General features: G+C 36.9%; 1 protein-coding gene across 1 annotated transcript in view; it reads left to right on the plus strand.

The window, feature by feature from the left end:
- Positions 1-352: 352 nt before the first annotated feature.
- The window catches only part of LOC117720479 (cadherin-related family member 4-like), a 118,581-nt gene continuing 100,215 nt past the window's right edge, over positions 353-18,718 (plus strand). The window contains exon 1 of the mRNA XM_076913180.1: positions 353-581. Within this exon, the coding sequence (XP_076769295.1) occupies positions 353-581 (229 nt within the window). The remainder of the gene's footprint in view (positions 582-18,718) is intronic.

An 18,718-nucleotide genomic window follows, 5' to 3' on the forward strand; every position in this document is an offset into this window, starting at 1 on the left:
TAAACAGGACCCAGAATTTTGCTGCACACAGGAAACGCACCTCTGTGAAAAAGACAGACACTACCTCAGAGTAAAAGGATGGAAAATAATCTTCCAAGCAAATGGTCCCAAGAAACAAGCTGGAGTAGCAATTCTAACATCAAATAAAATCGATTTTCAAACAAACGTAATCAAAAAAAATAAGGAAGGACACTTTATACTCATCAAAGGAAAAAGCTGGCCATCATCTACTGCTTAAGACACCAGAGTGGGAAGGACCCAGTTTCAAAGGTAACAATAGGGTAGATAAAACAGCCTGACATGCTGACATAACTTGGGCTAGAAATTTGCCCATGTCCCAATGTTATGGTAGATGGTTGAGAACAGCAGATTACAAGTCCATGTTCCAGAAGAAATTGGATTACACATACATCAGAAGATTCCCCTGCTTTTCCCAAATGGTTGTCTGGAGAATACAGGATTTGCTAACATCAGTATTAGAGATGGCAACTCACAGATAGCTGAGATTGTCAAGAAATGTAAAGTCTACCAGCTAACTAATGTGGTGACTAATGAGAAGAACCCTGGTAACAGGTTCAGAGGTACAAAAGCCCAGAGTCTACTGAGAGACAGACTTCACAGAGATAAAACCAGAAATTTTTGTTATAAATATTTACTGATGTTTATAAATACCTTTTCAGGTTGGACTGAGGACAGGTAAAGTGTGTCCTCTAAAATGTAATAATAGCTTCAGGAAGCCCCATGATCGGGCCTTCTAGTTATCAGAGAAAGGTTGGAGTGAGAGATGAAATCTTTGGAATTTAACTCCATGTCAGAGAACCTGACTTGAGGTTGAACTCAAGTTAGTGAACAGGCCAGTATCTAGCATCTGTTTCTAGGTTACCTCCCACAAAGACCTGAATCTAACACCTGTTTCAAGGTATTCTCCAACAAATCCGCACCCCCAGGTTACAAGTCTGCCACTGACACTTCACCAATCAGGAGGAAAACAGAAGTTAAGTTTATAGTTCCACTCCCATCACCAGCCAATTATGTTAAAGGTCATAATGGCCCAATCAGATGTGTACCACACTAGATACCCCCTTCTTACCGCTATAAATGCTTGCCTAAAACTAGGTTCAAGGATCCACCTTCCTGCTGTTGTTAATTTGGAGAGGAGCCCAAGTTTGAGCTTGAATAAAGAGACCTTAATGCAATTGCATCTGGTTTGCCTCCTCTTTGGTCTTGCAGTTCACGAACATTTCATGGCACAACAGTTCCTATTCTTTTTGGTAAGTTTTCCATCTTTGTTTTTGTTTTCCTTATTGCTTCTGTTTCCATTTTCAGGTTTGAACAGGTTTATTTATACCCTCCACCTGTTTGGATGTATTTTTCTCTACTTCTTTAAGGGATTTAATCATTTTCTCTTTAAAGCCCTCGATCATCTTCTTGTCCTTCAGTTTTGTTAGGATACCTAAGGCTTGCTGCAGCAGGGCAGCTGGGCTCTGGTGGTAACATATTGCCCTGGGGCTTGTTGACCGTGTTCTTAAATTGTCCTTTAGGCATCTGGTGTTGGCTGGAAAATCCTGTTGACATCAGGACTTGTTTGGAAGGCAGGAGGAATTGTGGGCCAGATAATAGAAGTCAGCGGACCCGACTTTTCTTGATGTGTCTCAGGCGGACCCCACCGGCAAAGGATTGGTGGGGCAATGTTCCAAGCTGGTAGTTTTTTGGGGCTCTTGCAGGTCTCCAAGGATGAGCAGAACGCTCTTGGTTTCCTGAAAGGCTCCTCTGACCAAAGCCCAGAAACAGACAATGGCGGTCTGGGGACTGCAAGCAATTCACCTCTGCTGGCTGTGCTCCGGGCCGACCAGTTTTTTTTGTTTTTTTGTTTTTTTTTTTTTTTCTCTTAATAATCTATGTTTACTTCCTGTCAACTGGTTGCTTGCCCTGTCTCTTGACCTATGATTGACTTTGTTTAATCTTGTTTACTGTGTTCAAGCAGACAAAGGTGTGTGCTAAAGCTGAGCCACAACACAACTAAAATCAGGGTTTTCTAGTAAATAACACAATAGTGAAGTTCTTGATGTGATCAAATATCCTGGAACAACTCAATTTGCTGAATCTTTGTGACGTTTGTGTATCAGGGTGACTGTGGCCTCATAAAATAAACTTGAAAATACTCTTCGGTTTCTATTTTGGGTAATAATTTGAGGAGTATTGGCATAAGTTCTTCTTTGAAAGTCTGGTAGAATTCTGTGCTAAAACTGTCTGGCCCTGGGCTTGTTTGTTTGTTTGTTTGTTTGGCTTTTCTTTTTGGTTTGTGAGAATTTTAATAACTGCTTGTATTTCCTTAGTAGGTATAAATCATTTATCTGATCTTGATTTAACTGTTACGTGATATCTATCGATCGAGAAAATTGTTTCTTTTCTTTAGACTTTTCAATTTTGTGAAGTACAGATTTTTGAATCCTAATGATTCTTTGGATTTCGTTGGTGTCTGTAGATATGCCCCTATTTTCATTTCTGATTTTCTTAATTTTGATATTATATCTCTACTTTTTAGTTAGTTTGGATAAGGGTTTGGCTATCTTGTTAATTTTCTCAAACAATAAATTCTTCTTTTCATTATTCTTTATACTGTTTCTATTTTATTAATTTCAGCCCTCTGTTTGATTATTTGCTGCCTGTACTGTTTTTGTTTTGCACTTGACTCTTTTCATGCTAAAGCTTTTAGGTTTGCTGTTCAGTTGCTAGAATTAGATCTCTCCATTGCTTTATTTTTATTTTCTTTCTTTGCTATCCACTAGGTTTAACCAGGGCAACCTTTATGGTTGTAGGTATGAAGATATCTGCTAGATAACTAGTAACTCACAAATGGTTACTTCACTGAAGACAAAGCCTTTCTTACCCAAAGCCCTCACCTGCTAATAGCTCTCCTGGGTGGAGCTGGGACACTAAGCTTTCATTGGTAATTTCATAGGTAATATTTCTTTTCTACTATGTCTCCTCTCCTTTTGGTATAACAGATACTAATACTCCATACTATTATACTACAATACAATATGCCATATTCCCTTGTTTTCTTACCTGCTATCAGTTTGAATGACTGTCACTGAATTATTTATTCTGATTATTAACCCTAATTTTTGTCATATGTTTGGATGATAGCCTAGTTAATGTGAGTTAATGACTACTTTTATGAAAATTATTCAGGCCTTTCAATTCTAAAGTTTTCATTTTTTTTCACATGCATTCTTTACTCAAATTGTCATGTTTAAATTTGCATGTATTAGCAATCTATTCAATGCTACGATGTATGAATACATTATAGAATGATTATATCTGGCTACATATACAATTGTCACATTTGCAGTGAGAACACAGAATTCACCTTTAGCATCTTTTCTCAAAATTATTTTTATTTTGCCAGTGATAAATTCTCATGGGTCCCAGTGTGACTTTTCCATCTACTTATACACTTTATAGTGCTCTATTCAGTTTATTTGTTATCTTAAACATTTGTCATTTATTTGTGATAAAGACATTTGGAATCTATCTCATAGCAATGTTGAGTTACATAACCTATGGTTTAGTAACTTTGCCCTGCATGCTCCAGGTAGCAGGAGCTTCCTCAATTAGCCTGCCAATAACATTGGACCACTGACCACTCTCTGATGTTTCTCTTAGCAGTTGTTTCTTTGTATTACTCACAAATTCCCAGGTGAAAGGTTGACTAACATTTTTTATGTATATTTATTTGAACTGATTTTGGTTTTCTAAAAAAAAAAAAAAATGCTTAAAAGCAGGAAGATGTTTCCTTTTTGAGAATTTCTATTTTTAGTTTTGTTACTTGGGTTTTGGTTGATTCACTCTCCTAATATGTCAGTAATTGCTGACTTAATGATGACTACCTATGAAAGCACTTACTCTTCTGGCTTGTGTTATCTCTCCTTGCAGGGCAAATGCATTTGACTTGACATTCGGTTAGAGTAGGAGCAAATTCCCATCATGTGAATCAGATGCTGGATTCACAACTGTGGAGACTGAGCCTGTCTGCCTTTGCTCCTGTGGTGAATGGCTGAAGAAATCTTGCCTGAGGACATGGGCCTGGTCTAGTCATCTTTCTACTTCCATTTTAACAGTCTGAGCCCAGTGGTTGTTTCTTGAGACTTATGCTGCTGCTGAAGCTTTCTTAGCTCTTCAGTGTTGCAGGATATTTGACAATATTGTGAGACCCTCGGACAGGTTTTTACCATAGTGTCTGGCTCCTAAGTCTTTATTTGGTAAATCAAGCATTTGAGATTTTTTTTTTTAAACAACACTCCAGGATGAACTTCCTGTCTACTTAGTTTATAAAGCCTAGGAACAAGAAAGTTCCTCTGGGACAAGGTGCTTCAACTGACATGTTCACATTTCTGTTTTTCTATGATCTTAATCTGTTTAGTTACTGGATACCTTGCTTTTATTGATAACTTCTCTTTTTACTTATCATTTTCAGGCTTCAAAAAGTATTTTAGTGATGATCATTCCATATACAAAACTATCTCTGGGTGAGAATTATAAAGAATTTAGGCTTGACTTTAATGTGTTTGTTCTGTCTACATAACTCAGGCCTTCTAGTACTACTTGCCTTTCAGCTCTTCTAATGCCTGCCAACTGCTAATATTTTTTTATTTTATAAATTGTGTGGTTCCCCTTCTGTCTTCTTCTGCTGCTCTCTCCATCTATGCTTTATGGTGTTAAGAACTGAGACCAGAGCCTCATGTTTGATCTGTAAGCCTTCTACTCATCTCTGAAGATTTCCCTGACATGCAATTTGTAGTACTACAGATTAGAAAGTAAGTAAGTAAGTAAGTAAGTAAGTAAATATCTAATGACACAGACATACATGATCTAGCTTCACAATCTTCTAGAATATAAAGAGTGGATGTTCTTTTATTTTAAGAAGTAGACCAAAAGGCAGAAGATTTATGAAGACTTTCAATAAAATACTTACTGAGAAGCTAATAGAGACTGAGTTCTCTTCTAAATTCTAGAGATATAGTGGTGAGCAAACACAAGGATATCCTTTCTGACATGAACTTTCCAGTCTAGTGAAATTAAGAAAGTCATGGTAGAAATAACAGTCAGATTTCTAGTGGATGATTTTGTAACTTGGTAGTAAATTCATAATTATAGGCTAAGTATATTTACCTTATCAGAAAATTATAAAAACAATGAACATTCATCCTGATTGTACTTTCATGTCTCCACAACAATAAAACACTTAAGCAGTCATGGTATTCGGTTTCTTTTGGGTCGGGGGTAGGCATTGTTTGCTACTTCAATTATGGACAAATTTGTTTTTGGTTTCTGGTTGATGTTAGATATTTTGTTGTTGTTGTTGGTGGTGGTGGTGGTGGTGATGGTTATTGAACTGCATTCATGCCTCTATAGTTATCTTTAACCAGCTAATTGTTTTGTGTGTATTATCAAACAATAAATCTCAGTTCTGTTGCCATCTCTAATAGCCTTGATTTAGCCTGGGATGTACAGGATAAATTGCAGTGCTCTTGAGTTGAGATTCATAAAGCTATTTGTTGATTATATGATTTATGTGGGATTAGGCCCCATGAGTAAACTCACATGAATAAAGCAATATTGATTTTATATACATGTCAGTATATTGATTTTTGTAGGTAACAAATGTGTATTTACCACATCTAATGTTGTTTATAAAAGTAACATAGAAGTAATAATTTCCTTCCTTTCTTCTTTTAACTTTTAAGTCTCCCTTTCTTCTCTTTCCTTCCCATTTCTTTATCTTTCTCTTTTTCTCTTTTCTCCTCTTCTTTCTCCTTCCCTTCTCTCCTCTTCCCTCCCCTTCCCTTCTATTCCTTCTCCTCACTTCCCCTCTTCTACCCTCCTCTTTTCTCCTGTTCTGCTCTCCTCTTCCTACCTTTCCTCTCTTCTCCTGTCTCCTTTTTACTCTTTCCTCTTTCCTTTTCTTCTTTTAATGATAGATTATCAACCCAGGACCTTTAACATGGAAGGGATATACTGTAGCAGAAAGCTGCGAATTAAAGTCTTCAAGCATTTTTTTTAATTGTAAATCCCATGTACCCTCATATCTATCTGCCTTCTCATGTCTCTGGGAAAACCGCTGAATACAAGTCACCATCGTCTTAGTCTCAAAAATACAATGTTTATATCACACTCTTGAATTCTACTCACCAGTGTACAATCTGAGTATCTTTAAAAAATGTATCATGCTGCTTGCCTCTCTCCATCAGTTTTAGTAACCTCTCATGCCAATTTTGAAAATGCCTTGAGAATAAAGAAAACTTAAAATAATAGTAAATCCTTAGCATAGCTCAGCAGTCTAGTCAGTGAGGCTGTAAAACTCTTTGGCTAAGAAAATATCCTTTGGATCCACTTCAATTCCTAGTCTCCTGATTGCTAAGTATGTAATGCTGGGAAACTGTTTAAAGTCTCCATGCCAAGTACTTTCTTCTATACACTGGGAATAAAAATGGGACACTATACTGTTACTTGGAAAATTAGATATTTTAATAATAGATTTACTATAGTGCCTGAAAGCACTCAACAAACATCTAATGAGTATTACCTTTTCAATATACAGACCCTGATTTTATTTTCACAGTTGCCCTAACATATCCACAATCTTCTAACCCCTTGCCCATGTTTTAACTCTAGGCTAACTGGCCTCGTTATGGCAGTATGAGTACCTTGAAATTATTACTCCTTAGTACCTACACAGCTGCTGTTTCTGTTTTTAACTTTCAGAATTTGGTATTACTGTCTTGCTTTTGACATTAGACTGATAGATGATTTGTTCTCATTAAGAATGTAACTATGAGAATTTCAAAAAGTTGTTTTAGGTTTGTCTCTACTCTAGGTTGGATATCCTACAGTGGGGTCCTGGGACACATTTATCCCATTTCTCAGCCACTGAAACTTAGAAAATGTATAGTATGCATTAGCTTCCCACTAATTTTATTGAATTATTGTTTTGAAAAATAAAGGGTTTCCTGGAAACCCTATTAGTAAAAACCTACTTACAGAGATAGGCAAGCACGAGCTGATAGTTGCACATTGTGGAAAGCTGAGCCTAAGGTCCTTGACTCACAATTGTGGGTTGCTTAGGAGAATTTTTTAATGTAAAGACAAGTTGAACAGTAAGTTCCAGAAATAGAAAACTGAATAGTTTGGATTAATACCAAGGCAAATCTAGCTAAAATAAATATCAAGTACGGATTTGTCAAGTATGAACTGTACCTAATATGGGTATTTTGTTTAGCACAGTTAAAGGGATGACTTCTTTTTCTCTTGGGACATCCTTGGAGTATCCTTTGTTTAGTCATTCTTTTCTTGTCTGTTTCCATTTCTACCTGCCAGCATCACACACAGATACTTTTCGCCATATTAAGCCAATCTTGCCTCCCCCCAAAGAGGCTCAGAGCCATAAGAAACCACAAATAGGCATGCATGTCTTTGAAGCAGAAGGTTTGCCAACAAAAAAATATCCATACCAAATCAAACTCAAAAGCCTCACGCTTTCACACTTAAAACATTGCAGTTTCACGGTACTATAGCATCCAAAACCCACAATGCTTAAAGAGATTCAACACTTCATGATGTTGAAGGATAAATAATTGGAACATAACATTTTGATTAAATAGAAAGCAAATAAAATAAATGGTGTAGTTTATCATCTCACTATGTTTTATTTCAGAAAATTTAAAGCATATTAAGGTTAAGTAAAACTAAGCTGAGACATCTCATAATGTGTGATATGAAAGTAACTTAAGATAAGGTTAAGATTGAGTATGTGTAAGAAGTACTATGAATGTTATCTGGAGAGAATCTGATTTCAAAATTTGAAAACATAGATTTTGTGGAATTTCAATAAAACAATATAATATTTTCCTGTCTCTTTTTATTTAATAATAAAAAGCTACTGTGCCTTTTAATTTTTACTTCATTAAGCACTGATTTTCTCTAGTTTCTTTTGCTAATTAAATTTAGTTTTTGATAATTTTGAGCATTGAGATATAACATTTTGCCTTCTCTCATTCTCAGACCCTCTTATATCCTTCCCACCCAAGTGGGAATCTTTCTTCTCAACAAGTCCTCGGCGGCCCTCCCATTTCATTTTGTTCTATAACCCAGGAATTGAATATGTACCAGAAGATAGCTGTTTCCAGCTTTTCTCTCTATCTGGCTCTTACATCTCTTAACCCTCTCTTTCCTGTTGCTCCTTTAACCTTAAGCTAAGTACTGTAAATGTCCTGTTTATTGCTGAATATTCAACAACTACTTGTTCTCAACACGTTGCCAAGCCATGAGTCTATTTATTTTGGGAGAGGGTACAGGGAGCAAAGAGTGTTTTAGGTTCCTAGTTAAATTTATGTGACAACAATGAGGTGTGCTGTGTATTTTCCAATTTTTTCCCAACACAAAGACAACATCCCATTATCAGCTCTTCCCACCAGAGAAACACTTTTTTTTTTTTTCACAATCATTGAACTAATATTGACAACTCTGAATCATCCAAGGTCCACAGTTGATGTTAGGGTGTTTATACCCTGTGGCCTTGGGCAAATATAAAATGACCTAGTTAGTATATTATTATACAAAGTATGTGAACTGCTTTAAAAAATGCTCATTTCTCAGCCTGTACCTCTATCTTCCACCAACCCAAACTTGGGCACCCAATAAACTATCCAGCCTTTATAGCTTTCAATTTCCTAAATGGTCACAGAATCATGGAGTAGAAACTCTTCCAAGTTGGGTTATTCAACTTAGTGTGATGGATAGTTATGTGTGAACTTGATACAAGCTACAGTCATTTTAGCCAAGGAAGTCTCAGCTAAGAAAATGCCCCCTCAAGATTGTGCTGTAGGCAAGTTTGGATTTTTTTTTGATTAATGATTGTTGTTGTAGGGTCCATCTCATTGTGGATAGCGAACCCTTTGATAGTGTTCTTGGGCCCTGTAAGACAGAATTCTGCAGAAGAAATGAGCAAGCCAGTAAACAGCACTCCTTTAAGGCTTTTGCATCAAATATTGCCTCCATGTTTCTGCTTGACTTCTTTAAGTGATGGTCTGTGAAATGGAAACAAAGGGTAAAATGATCCTTGCTTCTCCAAGTTGCTTTTGGTCATGATGTTTTATCACAATAATGAAAGCCCTAAGACACTTAGTAATGCTCATCTAAACTTCTTCCATGGTTTTGACTTAACAGCTCATTTTTTTAAAAAGCAATTCAATGACCTTCTATTGCTGGGATAAAACCCCTTTTAATACCTTCACTTATGCATTGATTGCATCTAAGTTTTGACAGCTATGGATGGAGTTGCTAATCTGTGAATTGATTGAATAAGCAAAGTTTTTTTGTTGTTTATTGTTGTTTTGTTTTTTTACCCTTTGGGGGTAAATAGCAAGTGGTATGATTATTAATGGTAAGAGCATGTATAGAAATATCTAAGAAATGAATAAGTTATCTTCAAAAGTGGCCACACCATGTTGGAAGGCCAGCAATGAGATCACTACACCGGCACCAGCATCATGTCTTATCTGTGCTCTAGATTTGTTTATATTGATAGATATGTGCTGTATCCAGCCTCCAAAACACATGTAGAGATGATATGACTTTCTTCTCTAGGAAGTGTATTTAATATTATGTAGGTACTCTTTTTTATATTTGTGCTTCTTATAGCAGAATGATTGTCATAAAATGCATTAGAGTTTATCTTTTGATATGTATAGTGCTTATCAGTTCCAGGTAATGCTCTAATCATTTTCATGTATCAGCTCATTTCTCCTTCACAACCCTCACATATAATTTTTAAGTACTATTCTTAAAATCATCTTGTGGATGATAAGATAAACCATGGAGACAGTGAATAAGTAGCAATGGTTACCTCAGCCTTCAACTGGCAGAATTGAAATCTGAAAACTGACAAACACAAAGCTTGTGTAGACTTCCTTATCATCTGATGCTCTTTCTCTGTATGGCAATCAGGTCTTCAGGGCAGTGAAACTCTGAGGAGCCCCGGATCCTTAGTCTTCCTTCATGACTTAGACCATTTCAATGCTTTGCCAAAATTCACACAATTACTAAGTTCTTCCATATTGAAATTTCTTTTTATCATCGTCTTTTCTTGGTATTTGTTGATTTTAAAACTCCTTTCTTCATGTATACTTCTGTCCCTTTCAAGCTTTTGGCTCTGTTTTGTTTTACTTTGTGATGTTTTAATTCAGTCCTTAGCCCATTTTTTATTACCTAAATTTTATTATTTCTTCATTTATTTACTTACAAATGTACAACTAAATATATTATAAGTAGCTGTAACAACCTGGTTAAATTCTCTAGTGCTATTTTCCTTAATGAAACTAGTTCTGTCTCTTCTCAGTACAGGGCAGTTCTGTAATGGAGAAAGTCAACTTTATTTCCTGTCCCTGTTTTCTTCACAGGGGCGACTGGGCAGTTCACATCACACCCCTTTCTGCTTCCTGAGTAGAGGGCTCATCAATTCTAACAGGGATTATTCCTGTCTCATTGATTTGTCTCCAACTCCACTCTCACCATTTTCTCCCACAAGATACAAAGTGATCATTACATAACAGAAACACACTCTTATCATTTGGATGAAAACTCTCTAATCCCTTGTTTTATGTCCACATTCCTCTACATAAGTCGTATCCTGAGAAATTGACTTTCCACAGCCCTCTCCCCATTCCAGAATCATCTGTTCCTCTGTATATGTAACCATAAATCGTTCACAGACACCCAATATTCATTATTTGTATATTCTACATTTGAGAATAGGTCTATTTATAAAATGTATTTGTAACTTGCAAATGAAAACCCATGAGCTTTTGCAGAGACCAGGACACATTAATAGAGTGGCAACGATTGGGTTTCCTTGAGGTGCTGTTTCCCACCAAAGATCCCACAAGGAGACGCTGGCTTTCCTGTTTCATCTCTCTACTGTAAACAGTGGTTTCTTGTGGTCTGCTTAATGCCACATTTCCCACATTTTTGTGCATTTGCTAGTGATTTCACTGTTTACAATAGTCGCCAAGAATTGTACTGAATGCAATCTAGTTCCCTCATAGAACTGTGATATACATTCTAGAAAAAGAAGAAGTATATGTATTAGATCACCTTTTTTTTTTTTTTTTTTCCAGACAGGAATTGCAGTACTGTTGGCCAGAAGTTCGAAGCTAACAAATAAAAAATAAAATGCATCACATGAGGAGTCTTTGAATATAACATTGAATAAAGTGTACTTATACAATATTAAATAATTAAAATATGTTTCTAAACATCGTTTGTTTTACTATTTTATTACAGAATGAAATAAATGAGGCATTAAGTTCATGTGGCTAGGTAGCGAGATTCAGTAGAGAAAAGTAATATATTAAATGAGTCAAGAGAAACATCTTACTCTTAAGTATCCTCTGAAGTATCAACAAGATTTAACAGTGTGGTTTCATGTTGGTACTATGTATTCTTTGACTGCATGTACTGGCTAAGTGCAGGGATAGTACTCACACTGTAAATTCCAAGCCAACACAATTCCGTATCTCTTAGCACCATCTTCACCCAGATTTGGATTTCTAAACAAGAATTTTCATTAACAGAATCCAGAATCTTGAAGAAATGGCTGACTCCAGACCTGCAGTAGGAAAATAAGTACAAAATAGCTCTGGAATTTCATGTGGCAGAAGTGAAGGAAGCTGCTGGATATTTCTGGAGGGAGATTAAATTTGCAAACACAAACTAGAGAGTTACAGAAAACATTCCCACTGCTCCTAATACAGAAAAGCTACAGTACCAAAAAAAAAAAAAAAAAAAAAAGTATTAACTGTTGGGATGGGAGCCTTGTTAAACTAACATTCACAGCAAACCCACTTAACAGTCATCTTTACTTTGGAGGATCTGCAGGCACACAAACCGGGCATGGACAAACATTTCTTTTCTTCCTCTTCTTCCTCCTCCTCCTCTTCTTCCTCTTCTTCTTCTTTTCTTCTTTTCTTACCCTCCTCCTCTTCCTTCTTTGGTAAAAATACAAAGAAGATGGTTCAAGATTTAAGATGTCCATCAATTTCTTTCTCTTTTTTCTTCTCTTTCTCTCCATTCGTCTTCTTCTTCCTCTCTATCTGCCATCTTTTCTTCTACAAATCTATGTTATCTCCTTTGTTCTTTTATTTCTACTTCTTCAGTGAAACTGCTAGCATTTAACTAACACTCCTGAGCCACTACGACACAGGCACCCTTAGTGTTCCCTACAGCTTGTCTGCTATGGAATTTGGCCTTCATGACAGGCTGCTTAGGGAGCTCTCTCCTCTGCAGAACATTGTAGTAGCCTGATCGATCTCACAGCATCAGTGATGGAAAAGGTCCAGCCTTGATTTTTGCAGCACTGACCTGACTTCTCAGTGACCAGTGTCCATAGTTTATCCAGGTTGACAGTTGGGCAGAAGCTCTGGTTCCTCTTTAAGTGGTAATGCCTCACCCCAACTCTCCCAAAGGCAACGGGATAATATTTGATCCTGTGGCGATTCATGCCTCCAGCATTCCTCCCAGACTCCTTGCGATGCTTACCAATGTGCACAGCAGATTACATGGTCCTAGAGTTTCTGGGTCTTTCTCAGTATTAGTGGCATGGAGGTGGCAGAAAAGCGTCTTCTTTGTTTTCATTAATATCCTTTTAAAACTGTTTGTTAAAATTCATGATTAGGGTCAGGAAATGGCTCAGTGAATAGAGGTGTTTGCTGAGCAAGCCTAGAAACCCGAGTTCAGTCCCCAAAGACTATGTGAAGCTGGAAGAAAAGAACAGACTCTTCAAGGTTGTCTCCGACCCTCTGTATATTTGCCTCCGCATCTCCTCCTCCTCCTCCTCCTCCTCCTCCTCCTCCTCCTCCTCCTCCTCCTCCTCTTCCTCCTCCTCCTCTTTCTCTCCCTTATTACCACCACCACTTTCATCATCATAATAGTCCACAATTTAAGTTTTTCCATACAATAAGAGGTCATCTGTGGGTTATGGTTAGCCAATATCAATTCTAAAACAGTTTAGTCAAGATGAATATTACAGTTTGACTTTGGATATTTTACAGAAACTCTATTTTAAGGAAACCTGAAAGGCAATGGGATTTAAAAATTAGAAATCTTACTAATGAGTTCAGAAAATCATAATGGAATTTAGAAAAGTAAAAATTTGGGCTTTCTAGTGAAAAAAAATAGGTATAAGAAGCAATATTAAAACTATGCAAACACTGAAGAGAATTGCTTAAATGGTGTGCTGAGGTAGAATCCACTTGACCAACTGACTCTCAACCCTTTCTGCTTGCCGCCTTTACCCTGAGGTCTTTTAAAAACACTGATGGCTGATGACTGGCTCAGGGCCTCCACACTTGTGCAGGGTAGCTTGGGCCTGGGCCTCACTATTTCTTGCATCTGTTTTGATGGAACCAGTAACCATGTATAAATGAAACAGGTTGCTGGTGTGTGTTCTTTTTGACATTTCACAAAAGCATACACAGCACTGCCAGCAACACTGCATAATACCACCACCAGCAGCATCCTAAGAACAGACAGTGTCCATCACCGCCTGTTCTATGTTCCCCTGCTGGGACTTGAGGGTTTCTGTCTGTTTCCTTTACATGGTTCTTTCTCTTTTTTTTTCTGTTCCTAATGCCCCAAGATGTGGTGATAAGAACTTATTGGAAAGCTTTCTACTTTTTTGAAATATAAATATTTATATTTTGAAATATAAATATTAAAAAAATAAATATTTTTAGTATCAGGTTTTCTTTTCTTCAGTGTAATGTGTTTCAAGAATTATTTTTAATAAAAACTCCTTCTTGATTACCTTCTTTATCCACTGAGAATTTTTTAATTTCCATATATTGTTGTAGCTTCTGGTGCTTTCCCCCCCTTGATTGCCAGTTTTCTTGTATATGTGTTCATGTATATGTATGTATAGTCAGATTATACAAATCTCTCTATATATATGTATACTTACATATATATATATATATATATATATATATATAATGAATATACATTACTGTATAAAAGTCAGGATATATATATATGTGTATATGTATACACACACACACACACACACACACACACACATATATATATATATATATATATATATATATATATATATAGAGAGAGAGAGAGAGAGAGAGAGAGAAGTGAGATTCTATATGATGATTTCATTTATGTGTCTTTGAGAAGGTTTCATACCTGGATGAGAAAAATTTATATTTGTCATTTGTCAGCTGTTGGATGCTGTGCTCTGTAGAGTCTTCTCATTTTAGGTAGGTTATAAGTTAATCCTATTGATCACTGTGCTAATTGGTTTTTTTGTTCATATGATCTGTCCTTTGTTGAAAGTTGGGTGTGAAGATTCTCAGCTAATGTTGAACTGTAGCAATTTCTTCTTGTGTGTCTGTTTTCACCCACTTTCTGTATTCTACAGCCTTAAAAATGGCTGCGCCTATATCTAGAATTGGTACATCTCTTGCTAAATTGACTCCTCTAAATAATGACATGGTTTGTTTTTCATCATTTCTGAGTAAACTCTATTTTATATGGCTTAAGAACAGCTACTCCTATATTTTTTTATTCTATTTACAAGGAATATCAGACCTTATGATAAAACTTTTGATCTATTTGTACACTTTCTGTGTTCAGTTTCTTGTAATCAATCTATAGGAGGGGCTAATTTTTTTGTCTAGGGAATCATGCTATGATTTTAAATATTAGACCTTTGTTGTTTATGGGCCAAATAATTAATAAGTACAGTCTTACCACATCTTTGTCTTGACTTTATTTGTAGAATTATTTCTATTCACTTCTTGTTGTGTTTTCTGATTCCTTGCTTAGTGTTTTTAGCACATTTACTGTGAATTTTTATTTTGTGAGTACTGTGAGGTTGACTACACTGTTTTTGATGACATGACTAATTTGAAATGATGGTAACTCAGTATGGTTGTGAAGATAAGACTAGGAGCAGACCAAGTCAACAGAACTGGGGAAAGCATTCTACCAATAAGAAAATACCACATGTGATTCCATTTTCCCTTACATTTTGAAAAGTATTAAGGTCCCTATTATCCCAATATATTGCCTTTTAATAGATTAATATTAATGTAGTTGCTATTATTTTCAAGTATTTTGTTTATTGGAGTGCTTACTAAACACATGAATTTATTCATTAACCTATTTTCCCAGTGAGCTTTTACCTTCTCATATTTTGTTCTTACTAATACCTGCCTTTCTCAGGTTGAAGACTTTTTTTTTTTTTTTTTTTTTTTTTTTTTTTTTTTTTTTTTTTTTTTTTTTTAGTGTTCCTTACAGGACAGGTCTGCCTTGTACATTCTCATTCTCTAAGATTTTCTTCTCTTTGGTATCTGTCAAGTGTAACTTTTCTGGAGCAGTACTCTTTCTAGACAGGGTCTCCAATACTGTGAGAACTTCATGCTCCTCTTTCCTTGCTAGGAAGGTTCCTGTGGAACTGTGTAGCCTTGCCTGCTCTGTCTAGTCCCTGGAAGACTGAAGAATCAACTCTGCTTCCACCTATGACAACTTGCTTGGAAATTATCTTTGGGTAAGCTTGTTAAAGTTATATCTGACAAGTGATTGTTAATTTCCTTTACCTGAATATTCCTCTTCTCTTCTTGATTTGTGAATTCATTGTTTATGATGGTTAACCTTACTTGTCAACACAATTGCATCTGGAATCAACTGAGAAACAGGCCTGTAGGTGGTTCTGTAAGGGTATTTCCTGGATGGATTAACTGAAGTAGAAAGACTCTCCCCTAGAATAGACAGCAGCATCCGGCTAAAGGCCAGACATAAGATGGTCCTAGGGAAAAACTTGCTATTAGCTTGCTTTCTTTCACCACAGGTGAGTATGTCTGCCTTGCTCTGGCTCCTTTCCTAACATATGGACATGGCTTCCTTATCTTCCCTGTGTGGATTAAAAATCAATCGTTCACACCTTCATCACTGGATTTTGACTGCTGAGTCATCCATCATTGTGGATTGTGGGGCCAATGTAACAAATCCTCATTGTAATAATATATTTGTTCTATTAGTTAATATAGTTTTTGTATTAGCTCTGGTCCTCTCAGTAACTGTGACTAATAAACACACTTTTATTGTTTTCTTTCATATAATTTCCCCCTCTTTGACACTGCTGTGTGATTATTTATTCCTAATGATAAAAGCATGTGTTCTTCTAATAGAGTTCTGAACTTCATGCAACTGTTCTCCACTCTTTTGGCTTTTTTATTCTCTCACCATGCTTTTTCAAGGATTCTGTCTTCAAGCTCATTTGTCTTTTCTTCCTTTTGCTTCATCTTCTAATATACTGAGGCTAAATAATGGCTTAAGCTCTGCTGGTTACATTTTGTAACTGAACATTATTTTGTTTTTCACCATTTGTTTCAATCTCTTTGTTAAATTCCTCTGTAAAAGTGCAACAATTTTGTTGTCATTGGTTTTGTTATTATTATTGATATTATTATTTTTCTTGATATGGTCGAGTTTAATTGATGGTTATTTTAAATTGTTACTTTAAGAATTTTCCCATCTGCTTCCTATCTGGACAATTTCTGGCATCTTATTTTGGGAATTAGGTAAGGTTTCTAGAAACTATGTATGTTTGGTGATATGTGACATTGTGTGGGCAGTCAAAGTTAAATATATACTGAAGTTTTCTTAACTATTTCTCTACTTTATTTTGTTGTTTTGGTTTTGTTTGTTTGTTTTTGACTTGTTTTGCTTGTTTGTGATTTTTCTATTTTTCTCCAAATTTCCAGAAATGCTGAGAATGCTTTTTTATTTTCTCTAAGCAGACTTTTCTCGGGTCCGTTATTGGTGTGTTATCTTGGTTTCAGTACTAGAAGACAACCAAAATCCATGTTTGTCCCGATGACAATCATGATATATTTTTCTGGATGATTAGGGAAGTACTAAAATGAGTAGTCTGTATTCACAAGTTTCTTCCAGGGGTAGAGTAGGTCCGACCACATCCGCAATTACTACAGCACTCCACTGTGCTCTGTGGGTGAATGCTCATGTGGATGAATGCGCACCCTGTTACAACCAAAAACAGCGTTGTGACACAGCCCAATACATACTGTTAAAGTCTGCCTATTGCTAAGATGGACTCATGGTCCAACTCTACTACAAGAACTCATATGTGGGTCCAGGTTCTGCTTCTCTGGGTGTCCCCTCTCTTGGTGTCTGGTGCCACAGGTACACATTCATGGAGATAGCAGGTTAAAAAAAAAAATCCAGAATGGGTGGAGTCTGCAGTCTTTTTCCCTGAGGCATCAAACCAGAAGGGGGTAAATCGGAGTCTAGAATAAGTGGGATCCCAGCCCAGTTGAAGAGCAAGTGGAGGGCTGGGGGAGAAGAACCTCTTCTCTGAGGATCTTTAATGAAACAGGTCTCTAAGACAATCTTTGTTTGAATTTCTTTATTGGGGGAGGTGGTTTTGAATGCATACACGTTATTTGTGGTGAAACAAAGATTATAGAGCTCCAGGGAGGGACAAGGTCATTAAGAAGCTTCATTAGCATAGAGTGGTGTTCAAGGTGCTGGTTATGTGACTGACTTCTTGTGACAAAAGATACTACCTGGAATAGATCAGTGGTCAGAGGGCATGGGCACTTTCTTAAGGTGTTTCACAGACAGCCTGGCTGATAGAAACCTGAAATATTGTCAAGGATTAGAAATATGAGTCAGACTCCACTGGGTCTCAGGTCTCCCTGCTTGGTGATGGGACATTCTAAAGTCCCATCTTCAAGCACTGGCTTGCAAATGGCTGTGCTGCCCAAGGATGAGGGATGGGTAATAAAGATGTTCCACTGGCTACCCCCATTCATAGGTCACTTAAGTCCTGGGACTTAACAATTCTGAAGAGGATGGCTGGTGTGTCTCAAGCCTGCTCCGGGGTTGGAAATGATACACGATGAGACTTTTAGCTTCCCCACCTGTGCACAGGCCTCAGCCTGCTTTTGGGCAGCCTAGGAGTCTTCATTGTGAGATCTGACCTGGGTACTGGGTCTCACTATGGTGGTCTTGCCAAAACCTGAACTTTAACATTCACTCCCCACTTTACAGGGTCTTGCTCTAGCTCTGCTGGCAGCAGTTGCAGTAGAGGTGGCAGAACCCTTGGCCTCCTACCTAACACAGTTCTAGTGGTCTACTAACATTGTGGACTTCCACTGGTTTCAACATGGCTGACAGCATCCTGACCTTGAAATCAAAGACTTAGGCTTAATTCTTCTCTACCTGGGGACCTTTCTCTACAGTGAGATACTTTGAGTTTGGAGAGTAGAACACTTTTTATTTTCTTCATTTTTATGTTGTTTTTCATTGTTATGCTAAAAGCAGGCATTATTTTCTAACCTCCCCCCCCCCTTTTTTTTTTGGTATTGTTAAGGCAGTGTGGTGCAGAATAATTCTTCAACTTGTTTCTTGTTTCTGTTGGGAAACAATCCATTGCTGGAATATTTGACTCATTGATGCATTGATGATTTAGGGTTCTCTAGAGAAACAGAACCAATACAAGGAACACAAGAAGGATTTATTGGATTGATTCATAAGGTACAGTCTGCATAATCCAACAAAGGCTGTCTTACACTGAGGAGGCCAAGAATTTGATAGCTATTCAGTTCATAGGCTATGTGCTCCAGCA

This window comes from Arvicanthis niloticus, chromosome 15 (genome assembly GCF_011762505.2).
Source record: "Arvicanthis niloticus isolate mArvNil1 chromosome 15, mArvNil1.pat.X, whole genome shotgun sequence".
In the NCBI taxonomy this organism is placed as follows: Eukaryota; Metazoa; Chordata; class Mammalia; order Rodentia; family Muridae; genus Arvicanthis; species Arvicanthis niloticus.